Raw genomic sequence first — 24,501 nt, 5'->3', positions numbered from 1 at the left:
CAATAGAAGCTGTGCTTTAGGGAACTGATTTATAAAATGCTTGTATCTTACAGTACATACACCATTCCTACCAATTTTTCTTTTGAAAGATTCTGTACTACAATCTGTTTTACAACTGTACAATTGTAATATAAAATAAGGACCCTAGTAGCATTCCAAGGTCTGTGTGTGAATGGTAGCCTGTCTTCTGCTTCAGTCACCTAAATTACATTGTCTTGTGGGGTGAAGAGGAAGATCTGGCTGCAAGCAGACCTTTTAGGACCACATCCTTCCTCAATACCTTTACCACAAGGTCCACCAAAGTTATTAGCAGAATCCTTGGAAACAGGACATGAGACCAGTTCTGGGAAATACCAGGTTTTCCTTTCACTGGTGTGAGGGGAGAGAGAGTCATATGTCTGAAGCAGATACCTTAAATAATTGGACATTAGAGGGGCAGTCCATAATAATCATAGAATCATAGAATATTCGAGGTTAAATGAGACCTTTAAGATCATTGGTCCAACCATCAACCCAGCACTACCACTGTAACCCCCAAACCACTAGGGAAGGGGGTCCAGAGGGAGGGAGGGAACTAGTCCAGACCTCTTCATTTGGAGCTGCAAAATCCTTGGGATGCAGATGAGTATGAGAAGAATAGGTAAAGGCAGTAACACACAGCACTGTGTCCCTCAGGATACTGTAGAACACAAACATGCCTTTTTGTTTTTTCATATCACTGACTCACCTGAGAGATAAACCTCAGTTGTGTCATGACTGGTCAGATCTTGAGACAGCAGAGAGATGGTAGTATTTTCTGGCCATGTCTTAAAAGTTAGACATTTTGTGTAAGAAAAGCACAGTCAAAGCCTTAGTTCAACATCAGGAGAAGAACTGGCCACCTAGGCAGAGCAAAAGAGTGTGTTCAGGAAGCAGAAGGCAACAAATCAAGAGGGAAAGCTGAGAAATCTCACAAAGAGGCTGTTCAACTGCCTGTCTGTGGTGGCTGTTGCTCCTCTTCCTCCCTGCTAGTTGCATCACCTTCATTTCCACTGCTTCTGCTTTCAGAAGGGGTCAGGCTACCTACTCCTGAACTAGAATGGCCATGGTCAGAGAACTGTGATAGAGGCTGGGTTGGCGACACAGCAGCCTTTTCTTTATTCGTATTTGGATAATAAGGCATTTTTCTGAATATTGCAGATGGCACCTTTCTCATTTTGTTCCCGGCCAGAAAGACATTTTTCAGTTGATAGAACTTTACCTGGATTTCCATTACGATATTACATGGTCATAATAAATACAGTCTCCAAGCAAGGTGCACTCTTCTGTTATATTTGGGGTGTTGTACAGCTCCCAAACATAGCACTGCACATCTTCCCTCTGAGGCTACAGGTGGCACAATGGGTTGAAAAGCTGCTTCCTAGGGATGGGAGAAGACAAAATACTGAGGATCTTAAGTCAAAGGGAGCTGAGAGCGTGCAGCAGCACTGATTTTTGACTCTTTTGACTCCAACTTTGGTTACTGTGGGTATTTAAAGCACCAGTGTTGTTATTGTTATCCTAGACACGTGAACAAGTTAAAATGCTGCTAAGAGTTGTGAGTTAATCATATGCAATAATAGCACTGCCAGGTAAGCTCCCTCTGCAAGGGCTAACTTTGAGATGTGTGAGCTACATGACACCTCTTGGTTTAGGGGCTAGAGATGACTTCCTAGGATATGCATATTTAACTGTAAAGAACTTCCCTCTTATTCTGTGTTTTCAAGTTAGATGTCTCAAATGACTTGAATTTTTTCTAATCTTCTACAATTATTGTGCTATCCTAGCTACCACTGATCCTCAATCTCAGGAGGTTTTATATTTCAGTCTAAACAGCCAGCTATCCATCTCCTATTTGAATGATATATCTCCACGGCTAATAAGAGTTCTAGTAGCACTTACAAGTAAAGAGAAACAGTGTCATTACAGAGAGAGGTATTGCTTTTCAAAGGCAGAAAGCAAAAAATGGCATGTAAGCACAGCAAATCAAAAGTGAGTTAAAAAGCGAGAGTATTTCACATCATGGTACTCTGATATACTAGTCCTAAGCTAAAGATTTTAATACGGTGTCACAGTTTAACCCTGGCCTGAATCTCACGTCCACACAGTTGCTGACTCACCCCTGCACCCAGCTGGACTGGGGAGAGAACTGGTAGGGTAAAAGTGAGAAAACTCATGGGTTGAGATAATTGTGGTTTAATAATTAAAAAAAAAACACATTTAACCCCCCCATACACACAAAAAAACCAAAACACAAACCAGAGGGGGAAGAAAGCAAACCAAACCCAAGAACAAGTGATGCAACAAAACCAATTGCTCACCACCAGCCTATCGATACCCAGCCAGCCCCCAAGCAATAGCAGTCCTGGTAAACTTCCGCCCAGTTTTTATTGCTGAGCATGATGTGATAAGGTCTGGAATATCCCTTCATCACTTGGCGTCAGCTGTCCTGGCTGTGTCCCCTCCCAAATTCTTGTGCACCCTCAGCCTCTTTGCTGGTCAGACGGTGTGAGGAGTAGAAAATGCCTTGGCTCAGTGCAAGCACTGCCCAGTAGTAGCTGAAACATCCCTGTATTATCAACACAATTTGCACTCACAAATCAAAAACATAGCCTCATACTAGCTGCTGTGAAGAAATTTAACTCTATGCCAGCCAAACCCAAAACTGAGTGGAAATTTAATATTAATTGTTGTGTCACATCAACGGCCACTAATATCTCCCACAGGAAACAGAAATGTTCTTGGAATTAGTGCCTTAGTATACACCCTGCACTATACCATCATGATCAATATTAATGAGTCATTTACAGAGAGATCAGAGATTTGCTAACTTGCATAACAGTCTGAGAAGTCTGACCAATACAGCCTGTCCATATTCCTTGGGCAGCGTAAACAGCTTGGTTTATTATAAGAAATAATTTGTTAAGTCATTTTTGCTTCGGGCACTTAGTTGTTGTTAGCTGGCCATTGGATATTCCTCAAAAAGAAAGTTCTACTTTCAAAACTGTTTTGCCTTGAAAATTAACTCTATGGAAAATTATTATGAGAATATTGCTTTTTTTATTGGAGCAATGAATGGTGCTGCTTATAATGGGATCAGTCTGCAGAAAAAAAACTTTTAAAAAAAAAAAGAAAAAAAACATTTACGGATCTCAAAAGAGAAACTCTGTCTTGCCTCCCCTAGCAAGCTGGAAGAACTAATTGTCTGGAGTTCCCTTTATGCACTCTTGAATTGAGATAAGAATTTATGGTTGATGGAACATCTGCCCCACAGATGGTGCTTTTTTCTGATCAGAATTTCAGCAGCAACAGCAACCTAAAGGCTGAAATACAGACCATGGATCCACCCTAATGGGGTAATATTCCATTTGACCTTAAAGAAAACCAATGAGAAAGATTTAACTACAAAGAATTGTGCCTGTTTATATCTTTGTTGTGTTAGTTTGGCCATGCTTTCAGACCCCCTAATTAGATGTTTTATTTAAGTAGATATTGAAAAGTTAGGCAATTTTTTTTTTTCAAATTTTCAGGTTTTCCCTGCGAAGGAAGCAGGGAGTCAGTAATTCTGGTTCCTTTGTCACTGATGTATACCCAGATGTATACAGCATCTGCATAGATATATATACAGATTGCTCCCTTTAGAAAACTATTTTAACAGGATAATAACAGTACATTGCTCTTCATCTGAAAATGAAATCTTGGCAAGGATGCAGCAATTCAGCAGACCTGATTTACTAAATGCCCAGAGCAAAAGTTCAACAGAGTACAACAAAAATACAATCAGGCTCATTAGTCAATTAGCTTTTACAAAACACACAGTCCAAACTCAAAACATTACAGTCACACAAGATATATATGATTAGTTAATTCTCTATAGAATGCAGAATTGCTCTTTAAAGCATCATTTCCCAATCTAAGAATGGGTCCTACCTCAGGAGATTCTGTTGTTCCTGCCACTGGGCACAAGCAAGTGTTCAAGCAACAGGAGCACTCTGCATTCTGCTAATTAAACAGTGCAAATTTGTAGATTTAAAAAAATCTTTCAGTAGAGAATAAAATAATATCTATAGTCTAAGCCCATCTATTATATATTTATTATATATTTTATGCTTTTTTAACTATTGCAATACTCAGAAACTGGTATACGATTAGGCAAAAATTCTCAATTGTACTATGATGCAATCAGTCTCTTTTTCTTAATTATCTGTCTTTTAAATAATCAATACTACTTGATTTCATACTACAACTGCACGCTTACAGCACTGAAAAGGATTGTTGGCAAAAGCTATTATCTCTTATATCTCCTCTGACTTCATAAAGTCAACAAAGAATTAGACCAAAAAATAATAACTTGGGAAAAAAGAAATAAAATTTGAGCAACTAAATATCTGTTTAACACTTCTATAATATACAGTTGGTTCAGAAAACAACATCTCTGAAATCATAAGCTGTATTTTATTCCCATGTTTATCTGAAGCTCTCTAAAGTCTCTAACATTTAATTTAATGTGTAAATTTCATATAAGATAAGGAACAGCCTAGAAGTGTCACATGAGATTTATAAGAAAACATGTGAGGACAAAACAAACCAGCTATCAAGCCAACGTTAAAAGTGGTTGAGAGCACTTTGGTTACTGTTATGCCTCACAGTGTAGAGCTCTACACTGCTGCAGACAGACCACTTCCAGCACCTGAGCGAGCTCTAGACCATGGCTATTTAAAAGCTAAAGTCTGGTCTGGATCTAGGCTAGAAGTGAATGTTGTTTGCCTCCACTATAATCCTGAACATTTGACACCTTCCACAAGGAATGTGGTTGCCCAGTTTCAGTATCAGCCTTGTGGGCATTTGTCAAAGACCCTGTAGAAGTCCCAGGAGACTGAGCAGATCTTAGGCACAACAGTCAGAGGAGTTTGCAAGGCAGGACTTATTTTTACAAAAGCCCTTTACATGCTGACTTTTCCCAGGTATGTGATATTAGCTGGTGGCTCATTTGCTGCCTTTCTGCAGGGGAGCTAAGTTGGAGGTTGCACAAGAGAATGGGCAAGAGGTCTGATGGACTTGTCAAGAGGATTTGTCTCAAACTGAAGTGACTATAAAAGAGGCTAGGCAGGAAATTGTGATAATGAATGATAATGAGTTACAAGGACTGGATGGTTTTCACCAGAAAAGTTCTGAAGCAGCTGAAGGAGGAAGTAATTGAATTACAGGATCACAGAATTGTTAGGGTTGGAAGGGATATCTGGAGATCATCAAGTCCAACCTCTTCACAATATAACTCTTCTGTGCAATGTAAGCATTGCTGTGTTTAAACAACATCTTAGTTATCAATATTATTAGATATTAATGAGACTGACCTAACTGTAACCAGTTCCCATTTTCCTGAGCAGACCAAAATCTGGACTGATCATCTTTGACTGACTGGGACTGACCATACTTGACTGATCAGGACTTGGTAACCAGCGAAAAGATGAGAGGAAATGGCCTCAAGTTGCTCCAGGGGAGGTTTAGATTGGATATCAGGAAAAAAAAATTCACAGAAAGAGTTGGAAGTGTCCAAAAAACATGTGCATGTGGCAGTTGATGGCATGGTTTAATGGTGAACATGGTAGTGGTGCTAGATTGATGGTTGGACTTGATCATCTTAAAGGTCTTTTAGAACCTTAACGATTCTATGATTCTATACAATGGCACACTACAAAGAAATCTTGTAGGAAAATGTGTCTTCTATATCAATGCAGACACAGATACTATAGCATTGGCAAACTCCAGCTACTCGGATTCCCATAGCTCTGAAGATGGTTAATTTATAAACCTTATCAATCCCATGCTTTCCAGTTTGAAGACATATGCTGTGCTGCTTGAAGTAGATTGTGAATCTCAATAGAAAATCATCAAGACTAGATTTTGTAAGGTAAAAAAATCCCTGACAATCCCACACTTTCCTCTTGGCCAGCTGACACACACTTCATCACTGAGTGTGGGCCTAGGTAGAGTAACATTATAAGAAGTTATCTTCCACTGGGACACAAATTATCACCAGACTCCCAGGAGGCTTTTCGATTTGCTATAGCAGTGGTACCGAGAGGTCACAAGACTTTTTGGTGGCAGCCACCATACCAGCAGTTTAGAGACTTCCTAAACTAGGAATTTTGGAAACTTCCAAACTTCTGAGCCATTGTGCTTAATATGGTGCATGGATGGGACCAACTATCTATTGTTAGCTCTGCAATAGGATTAATCCTAAATCAACAAGAACTTCAGCACAGCTGTGCCTGTAACTTTTACCCAAGCTCCCCAGTATAAAACAAGCAGAGTGCTTGACAACACCACCTGCAATACCTAACTGCTCAAATACAAACCCTATGCACATACACAAAAGACTTCAAAGGATTCAGTAAGATAGAACAGAAATTACATAATCTTATTACTAATTCTTCCAAACCCTTTCTTCTCACTGAACAGATCTTTCTTGATAACACTCTGAGTTGCCACAGGCTTTGTATGTTCACCTCTGCTCCCTGGGAAATTGCTTCCATCTCAGCCCTGGGCTGGCTGCTCCCTTCTGCTCGCAGCTCTCTAGAAGCTGCAGTTCCCTTCCCTGCGCATTCAGGGCCCCGGAGAAGCTCCTCTCAGCAGCTGTTTCCAAGTCAAGAGCCCTTGTCCCCTAGGGTGTTCCTCCTGACCCAGCCATTTCTGATGGGAACATTACACAACAAAACAAAAATGTATATATATTGTTCTTCTCATTAGTTTGGTTTTTTGACCTGCACAATGAACCATTCTATTTCACAACAGAATGATGCAGTTTTGTGAAAAGATTACACCTTTTCTTTTTTTAAGTCTCATATTCCTAGGTCTCCCAAAGCTCATCTCACAAGAGTGAATAATCATTACCAATATGCATGGCACTGTAGTCTACTACTGCTTCCAGCCATAGCTCTTTCCAAGAGAAAAGTCCTTATCTGCTCCTTATTACTTCATATATAAACAACTTGCTACTTTTATCATCCTAGCTGTAGCTTTTCATGCTCTAATTGTAAGTGCATATAGTATTTTTAGAACTGCATATAATATTTGTTAGTCATATTAGATTTTCAAAGTGAAATTTTTCTATTTTCTAGTTCTTTCCCAAAACTTCTTAGCATTCTATTTCTCTTTAACGTTACTAAAAGCACTGACCTGACATTTGCAAAGGACTCAAAGATCTTTCCAGAGTGCTAGCCAAATTTAACCCCATTGTCATCCTTTTACAGTTAAAATTTCTTGATCCTAAATGCACTTTACATTCATCAATATTGAATCATATCAATTATTTTACTGCTCAGTCACACAGTATTGCAGGAGCCTTCTATTTCTTTAGACAATCACCTTTAGCTTTCACTATCTTGTATGACTTTGTGTCAGAAACAAGCTTTGTTGCAGCTATTCTCATTTTCTTTCCAGACAGTTCGTGAGTATTTCAGTATTACCAGTGCTAGCCTAGACTCTGTAGACCCTGCTGCAATGACCTGTACATTCAGATACCAATTAATTTTCCATTGTTCCTCTAGTATGAAAAATTTTCACTTGTTCTCAGACTTTTCCCCCACTCTTTTATCTTTTAATTAATTCAGGAGAGCCATTCCCTTTGACACATAACAGATTAGTTACCTCAACAGCCCTTGATATCTGATTTTGTAAAGGCTTTTCAGAAATCTCAATTCATTGCACAAACAGAATCACCTTTCTCCATAGCTTGTGCCAGTACATCTTCAAAGAACTCCCAAGAGTTTGTGAGGTATCACTTCATTTCCAAAGAGTCTCAACATCTCTCATCACACAGCATTTAACCACGTTACCTACTTGCAGGTAGCTGCCACCACCATGATGGACACCTGTGAGAGTTGCTGAAAGGCCAGTCTTATCTTGGTAAGATCTATTCCAAGATCTAGTTTACCAAGATGTCTTGCTCTAGAAGGAGAGTTCTATAAAATGTTTCAAGAGAAAAAGGATCTTAGCTCAGAAGTTAGCAGGGGTAATGGTGGGAGCTTTAAATTACATTTGAAAGGCAACAGGGACATAGCCAAGCTCAACAGAGATAAGGTATGGGGAGAGCTGTAGCAACCACCCAAGGAGCAAAGGGAGACTTAAGAGGGAATACAAGCATCCAAAGATATAACCTCAAGACAGGACTACAGGGCACCCCTTTGCACCTCTCCTGAGATATTGACACAATCAAATACTTCTATAAAGTGCCTGTATATCAACACGTGCAGTGGAACAAACAGGAGGAACCAGAGGTCTGTGTGTTGTTACAGGACTTTGATCTCCTGATTACAGAGACATGGTGGGACAGCTCGCATGACTGGAATGCTGTCATGAAGGGCTACATGCTATTTAGGACAGACAGATCAGGAAGGTGTGGTGGTGGAGTTGCCCTCTATGTGAGGCAACACTTGGAACATATCAAGCTCTGTCTTGGACACATGATGGGGAAGTTGAGAGCTTATAGGTTAGGATAAAAGGGTGACATAATAAGGCTAACACTGTTGTGGGTGTTTGCTACAGGCCACCTGATCAGGAGGTGAAAGTGGATGAGGCCTTCTACAGGCAGCAAAAGAAGCAGCCTCAGGGTCACAGACGCTTGTTCTTGTGGGGAACTTTAACTACCCTGACATCTGCTGGAGAAGTAATACAGCAAAGCACAAATAGTCCAGGAGGTTCCTGGAAAGTGTTGATGAGAACTTCCTGTCCGGTAGTGGAGGATCTCACAAGGAATGGTGTGCTGCTCAACCTTATACTAAAAAACAGGGAAGGCCTTATTGGAGATGTGAAGGTTGGGTGCTGGCTTGGCTGCAGTGACCATGAGATTGTGGAATTCAGTATCGAGTGAGGAGGGAGCATGGCAGCAAGTAAGATTACAACCATGGACTTCAGGAGAGCCCTGGGAAGAAGAATCCCATGGGAGCAGGTTCTGCAGGGAATAGGGGTCCAAGAGAGTTGGTTAATATTCAAGGATCACCTTCTCTAGGCTCAAGAATGATGTATCACAATCAGCAAGAAACTGGGCAAGGTGGGCAAGAGACCTCTGTGGATGAACTTCTGCCATTACTCAAGCATAAGCTGGATCAGACCACTTGGATGAACATAGAGAGGTTATCAGAGTAAGCAGAAATGAGACAAGGAAGGCCAAGGCCCATCTGGAATTAAATCTGGCCTGGGATGTCAAGGACAAGAAGGGCTTCTTCAAATACACCAATAACAAAAGGAAAACTAAGGGTAGCGTGGGCCTGTTACTAAATAAGGAGGGGGCCCCTGGTAACATGGAAATGAGGACATTACTGAAAAACAAAAAGGAAAAGACCACTAAGTTGAGTAAGGGACTGGAGCATCTGTCATAGCAGGATAGGCTGAGAGAGTTTGAAATGCTTAGTCTGGAGAGGAGTCAAGGAAACCTTATCAACGTGTATAAATACTTGAAGGGTGGATGAGGTACTGGGAAGACAGAGTCAGGGTCTCCTCAGTGATGTTCAGTGATGGGACAAGATGCAATAAGTGCAAACTGAAAAAGAGGAATGTCCATTTCAACATAAAAAATAATTTCTTTACTGTGAGAGTGGTCAAATGATGTAACACACTGCTAGAGAGGCTGCAGAGTGTCCAGTCCCGGAGACAGTCCTCTGAGCTCAACTTGACCCTGTTTTGAGCAAAGAGGTCAAACTGGATGATCTGGAAACTCAACTACTCAGTGATTCTTTAGAAACTAAAATGATAGCAGGAAGCATTCAGAGTCTTCTAAGAGCCACTTCAGGAACTTGTTAGAAACATATCAAAAAGGACTCCAAAAAAACAAAAAAGAATTTTATGCAGTTGAAACCAACTAGTTGTGACATAGTCAAATACGTATGATAGCAAAGAAGCTTTAAGAAGCAAAAAAGCCCTCCTACAAAAAGGAGAAGCAATTTCTAACTCAATTTAAAAACAAATACAAGCAAATCAAAAGGAAGGAAAAAAACCAAAACAAACCCAAGTGTTTTAGGCATTTAGAAGTTGTTTAAAGCATAAAATTAGCACTAGTTTTCTTTTAGGTGCAAGAAACTAGCCAGTGGGCAAGACTTCTAGAGGGATAAGAACAGCACCCTTAAAAACCAATGCATAGAAAAAAGCTGAATTATTTATTACTTATTATTAGGGTGTTCATTATAAAAGTGCTCAATGTTTCTACACTAGAACCCCTTTTACAGGTTTATTTCTTCACAGAGTGTAACTCTTGAGAACATCTTGACTTCAAGAGTCAGTAGAAGAGGTTTTGGGACAAAAAAAAAATGAGTAGAAAACACCATCAGGACTAGATAACATTCACCTGGCTATTCTAAAGGAAAGCCACCTCCCCTATCAATTGTCTGCTGAGGTGGTGCTGAGTCCACCTCAGCAGGCAAGTAGAAAGCAACAAACATAATACTCAATTTTCTGAGATATTCAGGATGGACTAAGAAGATTTTCATTTCGGTATATAAAGAATATTCTTTTACTTATTGCAATATTTTCTATTGAAGTGTGCTAATAGATTAAAATGAGTCTAAAGAAGTCTAAGGGCATATAGCTCTTCCAGTGGAAGATGTGACTTCTTTAAAGAATTTTTAAAGCTTTGTGTTTGCATATGCATCTCTATCTGGTTGGCTTTAAATGTATAATTTTAAAAGTCAAGATATTTCTTTATAATTCACATTCTGCTCTATGAAACATTAAAGACAAGAGCTTTAAAAGATAAAAAAATCACAGAGAAATCATAACTTACTTGAATTTGAATGGTATCTGAACTTAGCAAGGCAATATGCAACCTCCACCTACTCTGGATTTGATTTTTGCTGTAGAGTTCTGTGAAACTCCTGAAGTACTGTAAGAATCTGAAAAAATTCTGATCCATTCAGTGAATATTCTGACATTTGTCTTTTTCTTCCTTTACCTAGGGATGTCTCCAGAACAGCTATCTCTAACCTTCCAGCCAAAGGAATGGAAAGCCTAAAAGAACTAATGGCCAAAAATACATGGACTTTAAAGAAATTACCAGCTGTAAAGATATTTCTTCAGATAATGCGAGCTGACCTATCATACCCAAGTCACTGTTGTGCTTTCAAGAGCTGGAAAAAAAAAAGTGGGTGAGTTTCAATGTCATTCTTTTTTAAGTTTGAAAGTGAAGACAATGTTTTATTATTAATATAAAATTACATCTATTGCCACTTTTGTTACAATTTTTTCGAGGTATAGATGATGCTCTTTGAAACAGAGATTACAGTTGCAAACTGGCAGAAAAAGGAATGTTTTGTAGGACCTTTTCCAGAAGTTCCTCCTCTTGTTGAGTTCAGAATTAAAGGGAAAGAAAAAAGAAAAGGATACAGTGCTGTAGCAAGACCTGGAGAAAAGTGTGGGAGGGATTATAGCCTCAAGTCTCATACGTTTTTAAACTGAAAAGCTTTTGACTACTGAAAAATTTTTCACTAGAAATACAGCTGCATCACACAGTGAAGTACAGTGATCCAAATCACCGCACTGCTAGTTAGCTGTAAACAACTTACAGAACAGATATTAAACTGATGGAAGTTCTGAGAGAAATTGATTTGTGAGCAACAGTGAAAAAAAAAATGCTGTGTGTATTATCTAAGAAGTTATAAACAGTAGATGAATGTCTTGTTACCTACTAAGAATGTAGATCCCAAAAAGGAAGAGGAATTATGGATACTAAAGTCAAATTACTACCAGAGACAGCTGATAGCAACATAGAAAGTAAAAATATAGTTAAAAAGAAAAAAGCCCAGAAGTGCTCAAGCTTATTGTACACTATATGTTCTCTTAACAGAAATATATCCAATCACATGTTTATAGCTATGTTTTCATTTGTGATGATTTGAAGTGTTCCCTTTGATTACTGTGCTCCACTCCGACTATAAATGCCAGAAATTATTTTCCCTGATACTCTTTCAGGATCCTAGAGTACCTGACTTGTAACCAGAGCGGCAGCCACAGCTTTCATAAGAGATCAGTCAAAGCTCTCAGAGGTCCATTTTACAGAGATTACGCAGAAGAATACACAGATCACACCGATCCCGTGTATGACACAAACACCAAGTTCACGAATTTTCACGAAAATCCCCATTATTACATTTTCTTGGAAGAGCATGGAGAAGGAAATCTTGGCTTTGGCAAAGAGCTCAAAAACCCTCAAACGGAAGATGTCCAGACCTTTGACAGTCATTATGACTATCCTGTCTGTGGAGGCAACGAAGATGTAATATGCACACCAGAGCCTGATGAGTTTAATCCCTGTGAGGATATAATGGGATATCAATTTCTGAGGATTGTGGTGTGGTTTGTGAACGTGCTTGCCATCCTAGGTAACATTTTTGTCCTTTTCATCCTTCTCACCAGCCATTATAAACTGACTGTACCACGCTTTTTGATGTGTAACTTGGCCTTTGCTGACTTTTGCATGGGGTTATATCTCCTCCTGATCGCCTCAGTAGATCTCTACACCAGGTCAGAGTACTATAACCATGCCATAGAGTGGCAGACTGGGCCCGGTTGCAACACAGCTGGCTTTTTCACAGTCTTTGCTAGTGAACTTTCTGTGTACACACTGACTGTGATCACCCTGGAGCGCTGGTACGCCATCACATTCGCCATGCGCCCAGATCGGAAGATTCGCCTCCGGCACGCCTTGGTTATCATGCTGGGAGGGTGGCTCTCATGCATTCTGCTTGCCTTATTACCACTGCTTGGGGTCAGCAGCTACAGCAAAGTCAGCATCTGCTTGCCTATGGACACCGAAACACCAGCGGCCGAAGCCTATGTTGTCTTTGTTTTAATATGTAACATTATTGCTTTTGTCATCATTTGTGCCTGCTACATAAAAATCTATGTAACTGTGCGAAACCCTCAGTACAAGTCAGGGGACAAAGACACCAAAATTGCCAAGCGGATGGCTGTGTTGATTTTCACGGACTTTCTGTGCATGGCTCCCATCTCTTTCCATGCTTTATCTGCCATCATGAACAAACCATTGATAACTGTCACCAATTCCAAGATTTTGCTCGTACTTTTCTACCCCCTCAATTCTTGTGCCAACCCCTTTCTTTATGCAATTTTCACCAAAGCTTTTCGTAGAGATGTGTTTATCTTGCTAAGCAAGTTTGGTATATGTCAGCAGCAGGCTCAAATCTACAGAGGTCAGACTATCTCAGCCAAAAACAGCAGTGGGTCATACGGGCAGAGGATCAGCCAAGGGATAGGTCAGATTCTCACAAGCATTCAAGACCCAGTCAATGATTACCTTCCTGCTGTAACAGCACAGAACCAAATTCTCATGGAAGAATGCAAACAAACTGAGCTATAATATCTTAAAGTATTACAGCCAAAATCTGGTCAAGAGGTGATTGTGCATACAGTAAATCAAGCGAGAAGATAACATTCTCCATATCCTTTTTCCATAGGATATCCTTTGCTATGTCTGAAAGTATCTTCAGAGTGGTCTTCTTCTGGACAAGCCACTCATTTGAACCTCTTGTCTCACGCTTTTATCAGTGCAGGCCAAAAGTTGCTGTTCTGATGATAATTCTCAAAGTAGATGTGAATATTTTTTCTAACTAGGAAAATTTGTATATAAAAACTAAACAAATATAAAGTATACCCTAATCTAAAAAAAATTAAGGGAGCAGGAAACTAACAATATGACTTGGGGGTACTTACATGACTAAAAAAAGAACAAAGTTTTATAATTAAAATGAGATTAAAAAAAAAAGTTGAAGTTCTCAAATGCCTATGTATCAAAAGGTTCAGTTTGTTTTCTAATAGCAAATTCCTAAAACTTTCACTAGGCCTAAAATGGAACAGATTTCTTCTGCTTCTGTCATCCTGACCTAAAACAAATCTAGCCTTTTGTTTGCCATTCTTGGTTTAGCTGGGTGAGGTGGAAAAAGAAGCTTCTTCATATGGCTATATAGTGGTATATTTGTTTTGAAGATCCCGCTACCCAGTCAAATTAATAATGTTTGTATTTTTATTTTTTGATGACTGATCCAGTTTTTACCATACTCCAGTGCTGTTTAATCTGAGCATGTTTATTGCTCTGAACACCCTGTAACTCCAGCTTTCTCACCACTACTGCTATCCCTGCTTTCCTCTCTCTTACAGGGCTAGAATGACTTTCCCTCTAGCACTTACTATATTGAACTGCCTCAAATCTGCACTTAGACCACAGGAGTGGATCACCCCTTTGGGTTACTTCACTCCATACAGTTGCTGAATTGAAGGCTGACCTCCAGCTCCTCCAACATGTTTTAAGAACATCTATCTTGTAGTGAGATCTGTTATCTGACTTTTGTAGTGTCTGCAGTACAACTACACAAATCACATGGTTTGCTTCTGGTTGGCCACAGCCTGTCTGTAGGCTTGAGCACATACTTTCCACACTGTGCTTAAGGAAATCCAAGCTCAGATACAAGGAACAACTCATTTGCTCTGGTCTCTTGCTCCAGTGAAGGACTAAAGCATCCTTCTGCCATACCTGCTGCTAAATGGGGCCAGACCAAGATAAAGCTTGGCTGTGCTCAGTTCATTCATACACCACAAACAAATGAACTTGGGCCTGCCTCTCTACACCTGCAGACATCAGGACTCAGGGTAGGAGCTGCTCTGCCCAGCTGGCTTGTTAACACTTGTGTGTCCTGAGTGCCAGCAGGATCAGATCTGTTCACAGCCAACTGCACAGACTAGCTCTGTAGACTGCTACCAAGATTACCATTGGTCATTTCACTCAGCTATCTGAAAGCCTTGCCATAAGAATGGAGAACACTGCATGATTATTTGCCCTCAGGTAGGTATTGCAAAATTCATTTTTTAACATCTATACTGGTTTCAATGGAATTATAGTCTTTGAGGAACTATAATTAAAGTGAATAGACAACTGTCATATCTTTTATAATGTGAGCTAGTAGTATCCAAAAAACCATAATGGTCTAGCCCTTCAAACTGCTAGCTCCTAGAGCTGGAAACTGAATGATTGCAAATGCCATGCACATGCTCTAATTCAAACTCAGTTTGATTCCTTATTTCTGCTTATAAACAAAAGCTGCCTCAGTGAGCAGAAACAAGTACCTAGATTCACCAATTCCATGAGATGGTCTTAAAGAAAATAATTAATCCATCACTGTTAATGCCATAAAAAATATCTACAATATTGCATTATAGATCAATTTAGCTGCTGGTTCTGGGGAGGAGCATACTTCCATTTTTTTGTTCATTTTCAGCAAACTTTGAAATCAATAATGATTTATGACCTCCCTTTCTGTAATCTGGACTCACCCAGTATTGAAACAGAAACATAGCTACTTAAGTGTGAAGATCAGCAAAGTTCCCTATTTTTGAAACAGCTGCATCTGTGATGCTCTGGCTGCGCTGGAGAGTCCCACAGCAGTACTATGTTGAAGTGCAACCCCACCCCCAGGTTCTGCCACCCTCCGATACTGGAATAACCATTAAAGGGAGAAAAAGTTTCCTGAGCACCTTTAGTATCTCAGCAGCAGCTAAGACAATCAAGTTCTAATGGATGTTCATGCTACAGACTTCACAGATACCAGTGTACCAGCAGAAAAGAACATCCAAGCTTGAATCATATTCTTTTTCAGAGAGAGAGGAAAGACTAAATCAACATTTACATTAAAAATGCTTTTAAAAGTAACAAGAATCATTTATTTCAAACCTCTTTTTACATTAAACCAGAATATTTGTTCCATGGACTGACGCAGGTTGCTTTTGAATTAATACAGCTTTTTGCTGTTACTAATGGAGGACAGATATATTTACACATTATTGAGCTTTTCTATCTCTCATGATTGCATAGATATTATTGCCTATTAAAAGAATTACGCAATGTTGCCTTTATCAATGAAGTTTAATATTTCCAGTTTGTCTTGCTTATTCTTCCTTGTGTTTAATTTGGTGAAAAATATTTTAAAAGCTATTGGAAAGGTCCAAGCAATAGACTTTAAATAATTCATTTGTCAGACTTTTTCTTGTAAATGTTTGCATCCTACAGATATTCTCTTCCATTTCTGCCCTCATCAATCCCTTCAGCCAATTTTAGTTTTGCGCACACCTTTATGTAATACTTGTTATTTTAAATCTGTCTGAGCAAGATGTATTATTTCTGGCATTCGGTAAGTATTTTCTCTAGAATACTTTAGAAATAATGCAGAGCATTGGAATAAAATGTTTTGTTGAAAAGAGGCTCAGCAAGTTTTTTCTGAAGGTTTTATAATATTTTTTCTATGGAAGAAGTTAATACTATTTCTTTTGCACTCAACTTTGTCATTCTCCTTGGTTGACCTACAGCTAAAAAGATTGACTGCACAACACACTGTCTGACATAGGTTTGGGTTTTTTCCCCTCCATCTTTAGCTGTGAGAGGGATGTCCTAAGTGGTCATCTCAGACAGTTCAGCAGGGATAGAAAGGAACGGTAGTAGTACTGCTGAGCTCTGTGATTCCAAAACCATAATTAATTACATCCAGGACAGTCAGAATAATCACCTAACTGCCATGAGGTCCTCTTCAAAAAACTAAATCTGGAATCTAATCTTTTCATTCTCCTGTAAACTTAATGTCTATGGTCTGCCACAGGGACTAAGGATTGAATACTTCATGAGAAAACACTTACATACAATAAAGATTGTGTGGTGGACTCTACTGCAGGAATTCTCAGAATAACTAACCGAATCTGGCCATATGCAACATGAAATAAGATCTCTCCCTCCCACTAGGTCTTCCCTCAGAGCAAATAGCCCTAGCCTCATATTTGTCAAAATTTATGCTGCCAAATTTTATGTTCCATAATTCTTATCAGTAGAGAGAAAAAAAAAAAGATTACTATCTTTGCTATATGGATCCTTGCATTACTTGGAAAAAAACAACACCAAAACTCTCAAACATGTAAGGGACAACTTCCACTGCTGAAAACTGTCAATGTGATCAAATATTGGCTATCTTTAGGTACCCTCCCTGTCCCAAAAAAGACACCTGACTTTCACTATCTGTGCACCTTGCCAATTACACCTGTGTCTCAGTCTGAGGAGACTGGGATATTTGCTAAAGAGGATGAGTTATAAGGTAGATCGAACTCCTCTCTCTCAGCAATTGTAAATTCAAAATTAAGGGGCTTTAATCGAGGAAGTGTGGAAAAAACAGAAGAAATAACAACCCTTTATTAAAAGATATATGTATGCTGGCAAAAACCAGTAACAGAACACAAAAAAACTAGACAGTAGTCCTAGGAAAAAAGAAAAAAGGGTCTGAATGAATACTTCTCTGTCCTTTAGCGCAGTCCTAACCGTGGCCTGCAGGGGGCGCTGTTGGATCACTGAAGGTGCAGGGCCTGCAGTTCTCTGTGGTGGCCAGCAGGGGGCGCTGTTGGGCTCTGGTGGTCACCATACAGGGAGAGGGGTCCGGGGGGTGGGGTGGGGCCAGTCCTGGACCGCGGGAGAAACCGAGAAGGAAATGGGGAACCCTTCCCTCAGTGGGAGGAAAAAGGGAAGGGAAGCAGTCTACTCCCACGGGACTCACCACTGTCCCAGGTGACGGCATCTCAAAACTCCTCCCTTCTCTCCCGCGGGCACGCAACTCTCCGATGAAACACAGCAGATCCGGGGAGCGGGACAGCCAGGCAAGTTGAAGCCAGCAGTCCGAGCTGACCAGGATGAGAAACCAAAAACCAGATCCCCAGTCCCTCTCCCCAAATGCCTGCACGCAGACCCCCGTCTCCCTCCGAGAGCCAACTCCACCATCTCCTTCTCCCCTCTTCCAGCAGAGCCAGCCACCCCCCAGCCTCTGATGCGCCATTAACAAGGAATGTAGCTCGGCTGGCTACATCCTTTGTAAAGCTAATGACCTCCCTTCGCCCCCCCTCACTTCCTTTTTCCTTGGAGTGGAGCAGGGGAAGAAAAATTCTCCTGAATTTCTAACCTATAACAACCTGTAATTGTGCTTCCTGCTACATGAAGCTTTAGGGTGCAAGTAAAGCTTTTTCTCAGTTGCAGATGCCAACTGGCATCAGCTAGGGCAATTTAGCTTATAGGCTACAATAAAATCCAATGGGTCAACAAGTGACAAGGAGTAAATAGTTCCAGGAGGCCTAGGAAGTTCAGTATGTGCATAAGGGACCTGGAAAAAGGACTGAACAGTAAGATAACAAAGATTGCTATAATATCAAGATATTCAGAGGAATAAGAAAAACAGATGGCTATGAAGAACTGTAGGAAGACTTCTTAAGACTGAACAAAGAGGAATTCAATGTAGATAAAGTGACACACTTGATTAAAAAAAACCCCACAAATTGATATCTTAAATTACATGCTCTGAGTTGACAACCCCAATTCAGGGACAGGATCAGTAGACAAGTTCATGAAAATACCATCTTATGCTTCCTGAAGATTGAAAAAGAAAATCAAACTATACTACTGGGAAAAGAGTAGAACAATAGAAAACTAATATAATGGAATTAGAAAAGTTTTAGATTAGGGTAGCAAGAATAATAAAAGGCTTGGAATTACACCTAAGGAATCACTAAGTAAAGTAGGAGACCTCAGACTAGATGAGAAATGACAAAGCTAGTGAAGTCAGGAGTAGCAGCTGAGTTGCTGAACTTCCTCTCATAGGTTGCTGTGGGTCATAACGTTTACATGGGTTTACAAAGAAACTGAAAATTCATGGAAGAGAAAGCTGAGGAAACATACTAAACCTCCAAAAACCGTAAGACTGGGGATGCTCCTGAACTGCAAATATTTGGCACATGGGAGGCAGTACTTGGGGAGTACATCATGTGTGCTTGCTTATTCTTTTATTCTTGGCCAATCACACACCATTAGCAGCTATCAGAGTCAGGATTCTGGCACAGAAGGACCTTTGGTCTGCTCCACGGCAGCCACTTTTCTTATGCTCAACCAGTTCCCCTATTCAGATTGAAAAGGCAGCTTCAATTTCATCTTCCTTCAGTAGGCCCAACTTCAGAGCCCACGTAGATAAAAAAATCCAGCTGAGTGAAAAATAGCATACTCCCTGTTCACAGTGCTGCCTCAATGGATTTGACCTCATAGCTCAAGTGCTTTCACATGAGGGCAGAGGCTTCTCTCAGAACTTTGCATAGAAATGGAAAGAGACAATAACACCATTCTTTGGGCCTTCAGATAGCTCTGAGATTTCAGACTGGAGGACAGAAAATCCTCTTTCAGGGTGGCAGAGAATGCCATTATTTTCTCTACATAAAGTTCTATGATTCTATTTGCTTTATGTGGTGGCAATATGCTACTGAAGATTTCTTCATTCACAGACACTACAGAAAAAAGCTGTAAAGTCGAGCTGGAGCCCTAGTTATAAAGACTTGGAACATGCTCTACCTTTGCTAGCCAGATGTGGGTTTTTTTATTGAGTAGGTATCGGTTCTAGATGACACCATCTACAATAGGTTAGCTATAATCAAAGTACAGCACACCCTGCTATGGTATTTGGATTTTGAAAATAGCACAAGCAATTAAAGACAAGTTGGTTTATTAACATAAATGAGATGCACTTTTGTTTCTTTTCTTGTGGAATAATTAAAGTATTAATGTTCATAGCACAGTCTTTGGAAAACCTGTACCAAAAAAATATCCTTCAAAAGTGAAGCTTGATTTGAGTAGAAGCCCTATGCTTGTGTATTAAAATAAACCAAAACCTCCCTTCCAGGTTTTTGGGCAGGCCGATGAGTAATAACAATATAATCTGTATTGTTTCTCTAACAGATGCCAGGTGTCTGCAGTCTAAAACCACTCAGTAATCAAACGGTTTCTGGGTTGCTGTTAAAATTGGACAGAGTGAGGCACAAAATTAGTTTGATATCATGCCTTTCCATTATGCCCTCGCCTCCTCCTTGGCAGGGATTCTGAAAATATATGATATTATAGTGCATTTAGATGTAGGTTTTGTGGGCTAAGGCACAAGATGTTGAAGGGCCCATCATCATGCCCCGGAACGGAAGATAGTTAAGAGGTCTTAGTGATGCACACTGAGAGATTCTGAGAGCAGCATCAACCCAGAATTCACTCTGATTCAATAACACATCTGCATAAAGCTGAAACACTTCTCATCTGTTTAGGTTCTTCCATCTGAGTTGACTTATTTTTGTGTGACTGGAAATCACGACGTGAAAGTGAACAAATGAAGGCTCTATGAGGTCAATACACAGTACTTCATCAGCAGAACCATCAGTTTTAACTTCCTATCCCATCCCACACCTGCCTCCCCTCTCCCCCCATATACACACATTGGCATGGATTTCCACAATACCTCAAAACACCAGGTCCTCAGCTTAGAAAGGATACCAATCCTGTGGAGTTTTGTAACTGCCTATCCTTATTTTCCACCCTGAAAATATTGGATAACCATTCCACAACATGGAAAAGTCTTATCAACTGTAGCACAGCACTTGGACCTCATTGAGGCCATCCTGAACTTACTCCTTTCAAGAGCTTAACTTTTGTAGGATTAATATAATCAACTTGAATCTTATCCTACCTTTTTGGGGAGGACTTCTCTGTGCCATCCAGTTTATATGCAATGACAGGGCTTGTCTGCGTGGCCATCTGACATCATATCCTTACTGCTGCACACGTTGAACAGTTCCACTGAAGCTTGTGAAGCTTTGTTAATGAATTTGAGGAGAAGGAGCACATTCATTTTTGGTTCTCAGCTATTCGAAATGCAGCTGTGATGGGGAGTCTCCTTTGGGTTCTGTTTTTCTTCTCTCTTTTAAGGAACGAAATCTGTTGTGAACACCAACTTCATTAACAATGCATATCTAAAAGCTCTCCAAACAGTCATTACAAAGTGACTGAAATTGTTGGATTGTTACTTGCATATATACTGTGATACTTTTATAAGACCTGCTTTGCTGCCAAGAAGAGACTCCCTGCTTCAAACATTCAGACTGATAACTGGCTGGACTGCCAAACCCATGCTGGTTTCAGATGAAATTACAGTGGCTTTTCTTTGAAAAGTGAAGAAAAGTTACAGTGCTCCATGTCTTCTGTGAAATCAAAGCTGCAACAAATCAAACCTAAGAAGTAATATGAGTTTTGACAAAAAACGTCTTACTGCAAATTCTGAGGTGTTATCTGGAGGTTTCTTTCCTCCCTGGCTTGCTGCTGACACACTCAACAGCACTGAAATATAAAGCAGCACCAAGGCTGTATTTGTGCTGCATGTACAATGCTGCTTTCAGTTTGACTGTAGTAAGAATTCCCTAAATCATGTGTGGATTACTGCTGCTGCCTAGAGGGAGCTGTGGAAACAACAGACCAATTCTTTTTTAGTCAACTACAAATTTCCAATTAAACCCTGCAATGATATGTCAGTATAAAGCAGCAAGAAGTATATTTTCATTTAAAACCAATTAGGAGGATTGCTGATACACTGGCACATGCACTTTCTCGTGAAAGTTCGGGGGAAAAAAAGTTTGGGTTTTTTTTGTTTTTGTTTTTTTTTTTTTGTATTTCAAAGATACACTTCTTTTTTGACAAGAAAGAATATTTGCAGTCTCTCCTTGATTTTTTTTTTTCAAAGGTTGGCTACATTATTTTACCTTTTCCTCTGTACTCTTTATTTCCTCTTTCCAGTTTCTCTTTACAGCTCCTTTTGCTACCATGGAAGAAACCCTATACTCTGATTGAAGAATTACGTTTCCCACCTACTATCTAAAGTGATTTAGGCTAAATGGTAACACAGCAACCTCAGGGAGAAAGTTGTTTCAGGATATGAAAATCATTCAGGACAGAAAACGAGAGCTAAAAGACACTCTAAATTAAGGTTAACAGCAATTTGATCTGCTAATATTAAGAACTGCTCCCCTTTTCCTCTGCCCCTTCCCAAAACCAGCTTAAATGATACATGCAAAAGTGTCTGTGATGTGAATGTACTTCTCCTTTACCTAACTCATTTTTAACACCAGTACCATCATCACACTTATCAAGCCATTTGTCAACTCTCTAAACATACATGAAACTTCGTTAGATGCCGCTTTATTGTTTTAAGACTGAAGCTACTTATGAAAATCAGACAAATCCAGCCTACAAAAACCAGTATGTCAAAAATATTATTCCCAGCACTAATGCCTTTTCTTTGTTAAAAGCTTGAACAAGGTGAGCTCAGGAGGAAAGAGCTTCCATTCTGCAACAATTTGAATTTTCTGAAACAAAAGGGAACCCTGTGCCAAAACAAAACCTACAAGCAGTATTTCCACAAGGTGAATTCTGCAATAAATCCTTTTTAAAAATGCTGCACTTCCCAGAATGCTATGTTTCCCAGAATCCATTACCTGTTGGAACCAGACAGCCCACCTCCAGTCAGTCAGTTCTTCCTGAGGGAAAAGGTGCAGCAGGACACATGAAGAGCCCTATCTACAGGGACTTGCAGCAGGATTCCTAGGAGAAATTGGAAAAATCAGGCAGCTAGGAGCCTTGGCAGGTATTTTGCTAGTCAAAACGGTTCTCCATCACCAGCAAGAAAGGGTTTTTCTTAACCTTGGTACTAAATCCTGACAGCTCCGGCACTTGTAAAAGCAGCATCCCAGCTCTCTTGGGATTCAAACGTTGTCCTCTGTTCAGACACTTAGAGGAATTTTTCCGCAGCGCAGTTCTCCTTCATTTGATTCCTCTAGCGAAGGAAAAGCATTTCTACCTTGACAGAATCACATGTCCACACATAACATTTTTTGCTGCTACAAGATTTTTATAAAATTATTTTTACAGTTCAATGGTAGTCTTTGTTTTGGATTTGCTACTGAAATATACTTATCCAAATTAAACACCATGTTTTCAGTTCAGTAACTTTTTATTTCCAAACTGAATTAAAAATGGAAACAAAGCTAGATACATAGTTATCATTAAAAAGCATTTTAAAATACCAGTTCACCAACATCCATCTTCAGAGAGCAGTTTTTGACCTATGGGGTAAATGGGCAACTCAGTATCATTTGTAATGTAAAGCACTATTTAATTTATTTGCTCTCCATATTCTTTATTTCAGATAACCTTCTTTCAGGTCACATAAGGGCATCCACATTTATACTATCTCAAAGGATGCAAGTGCACAGGCACTTCACACAAAAATAATTAGGAAAGATTTCACTCCAAAGCAAAACATATATAAAAAACAATTTTCTGAATGTTATATATCCACACTGAAGGTCAAATGTGGTTCAACTGCAGTTCATCTGACTGTACTACAGATGTCATTACATCTAAAAGGATTAGAGTTTAGCATAATCCCATTAGTGGTAAAAACAGTTTGAAAAAAGACTGCTGGGATCTGCTCTGAAAACAAGGGGCAAGTCTTTAACAGAGTATTTCACAAACAAAAGTCTGAGTTAGAAAAAAAAACCCCACAAACTCAAAAGCTGATACAGTTGAAGACTGTAAGGAAGATTGTAAGGAATGATGTGCAGTTGAAACTAAATGGGGATATACTGAAAGCTACGCTAATATCCCAAGGTTCTTATCCTTTCATACCTCTGCAATGGCAAGAAACAAGCTATATATAAAAAAAAAATCAGACAGAAAAAAAAATTCATGTATTTTTAAATATACTTGATTTGGAAAAAAAAAAAATCCTTGAAATATTTTGCTCCAATACAGCTGGAGGAATGCAATTAACATTTAGTTATAACATTCTCATCTTTCCTTACAGGAATTAAATCCAGCTTTTTTAATGTGTTTTAACTTGAGTATGCTACTAATTTGTCATCATTCTGTTTTGCCTCCTCTTTTTAAGGTCCTTTTGAAAACATTTTGGTCAATATAACAGGCCATTCTTCTGACCTGTTTTTCTTACATAGTACGCAAACTCAGAGACTGATGATCTCTTTTGATAAAACATCATAATTTCTGATATTTATCCAGAATCAACTCCAAATCCTTTTCAAGTAAGGCAAACATTACGGAAAAAGTAGTACTGTGTTTTTTCAGACTTGTCCAAGTCTTGGAAGGCAAAGAGGAGAATTAAAATGGGGGAGGGAAGAATCCTTGAGTACCAGGGAAAAAACCCAAACCAAGACACATCGCTCCTTATGAATCTTCATTTGCTATACCTTGACACCACTATAGCTAAAAGATTATGTCAAAATCCCACATTACAAAATACAACCACCATTAAGGCAGTTTAGCTTATAGCTTACTTTCTTTCTAATTATATTAGAATTTCAAGTTCAAAACTTAGGTTTCAAAATAAATCACAAGTCATGTCTCAAGGTACTGCTTTTAGACAAGAACTAAAAATATGTCAGCTGCTTATGCTAGAAAGCAATTCTGTCAGATTAGATTAATTGATGAAGATGAAACCTTTTTGATCAGCCAGTTATCATTCAAGAACCCTGCATTTTACTTCTTGATATTGTCTTGTACTTCCACTTACTGGACTGGCACTGGGA

At 39.4% G+C, this 24,501-nt stretch overlaps 1 protein-coding gene and 1 long non-coding RNA gene across 4 annotated transcripts in view; one reads left to right on the top strand and one right to left on the bottom strand.

Moving 5' to 3' along the window:
* TSHR (thyroid stimulating hormone receptor) overlaps positions 1–15,792 on the top strand; it is a 68,185-nt gene extending 52,393 nt beyond the window's left edge. For both annotated transcript variants that reach the window (XM_027638049.1, XM_027638050.1), the window contains exons 9-10: positions 10,968–11,156; positions 11,980–15,792. In XM_027638049.1, coding sequence (XP_027493850.1) covers positions 10,968–11,156; positions 11,980–13,387 — 1,597 coding nt within the window. In that variant the 3' untranslated portion in view covers positions 13,388–15,792. The remainder of the gene's footprint in view (positions 1–10,967; positions 11,157–11,979) is intronic.
* LOC113944654 lies at positions 1,114–22,451 on the bottom strand. Of its 2 annotated transcripts, XR_003526747.1 has the most exons (4): positions 22,393–22,448; positions 20,595–20,842; positions 3,949–4,020; positions 1,114–1,399 (listed from the first exon to the last, which is right to left on the bottom strand). It is a non-coding gene; the product is annotated as an uncharacterized LOC113944654 (long non-coding RNA). The 2 variants fall into 2 exon arrangements; XR_003526746.1 differs by having other exon boundaries at positions 20,595–22,451.
* Between the last annotated feature and the right edge of the window lie 2,050 nt (positions 22,452–24,501).

Source organism: Corapipo altera, unplaced genomic scaffold (assembly GCF_003945725.1).
Source record: "Corapipo altera isolate COAL_440 unplaced genomic scaffold, ASM394572v1 23, whole genome shotgun sequence".
Classification (NCBI taxonomy): domain Eukaryota; kingdom Metazoa; phylum Chordata; class Aves; order Passeriformes; family Pipridae; genus Corapipo; species Corapipo altera.
This window is presented reverse-complemented; position numbering and strand designations above follow the sequence as displayed.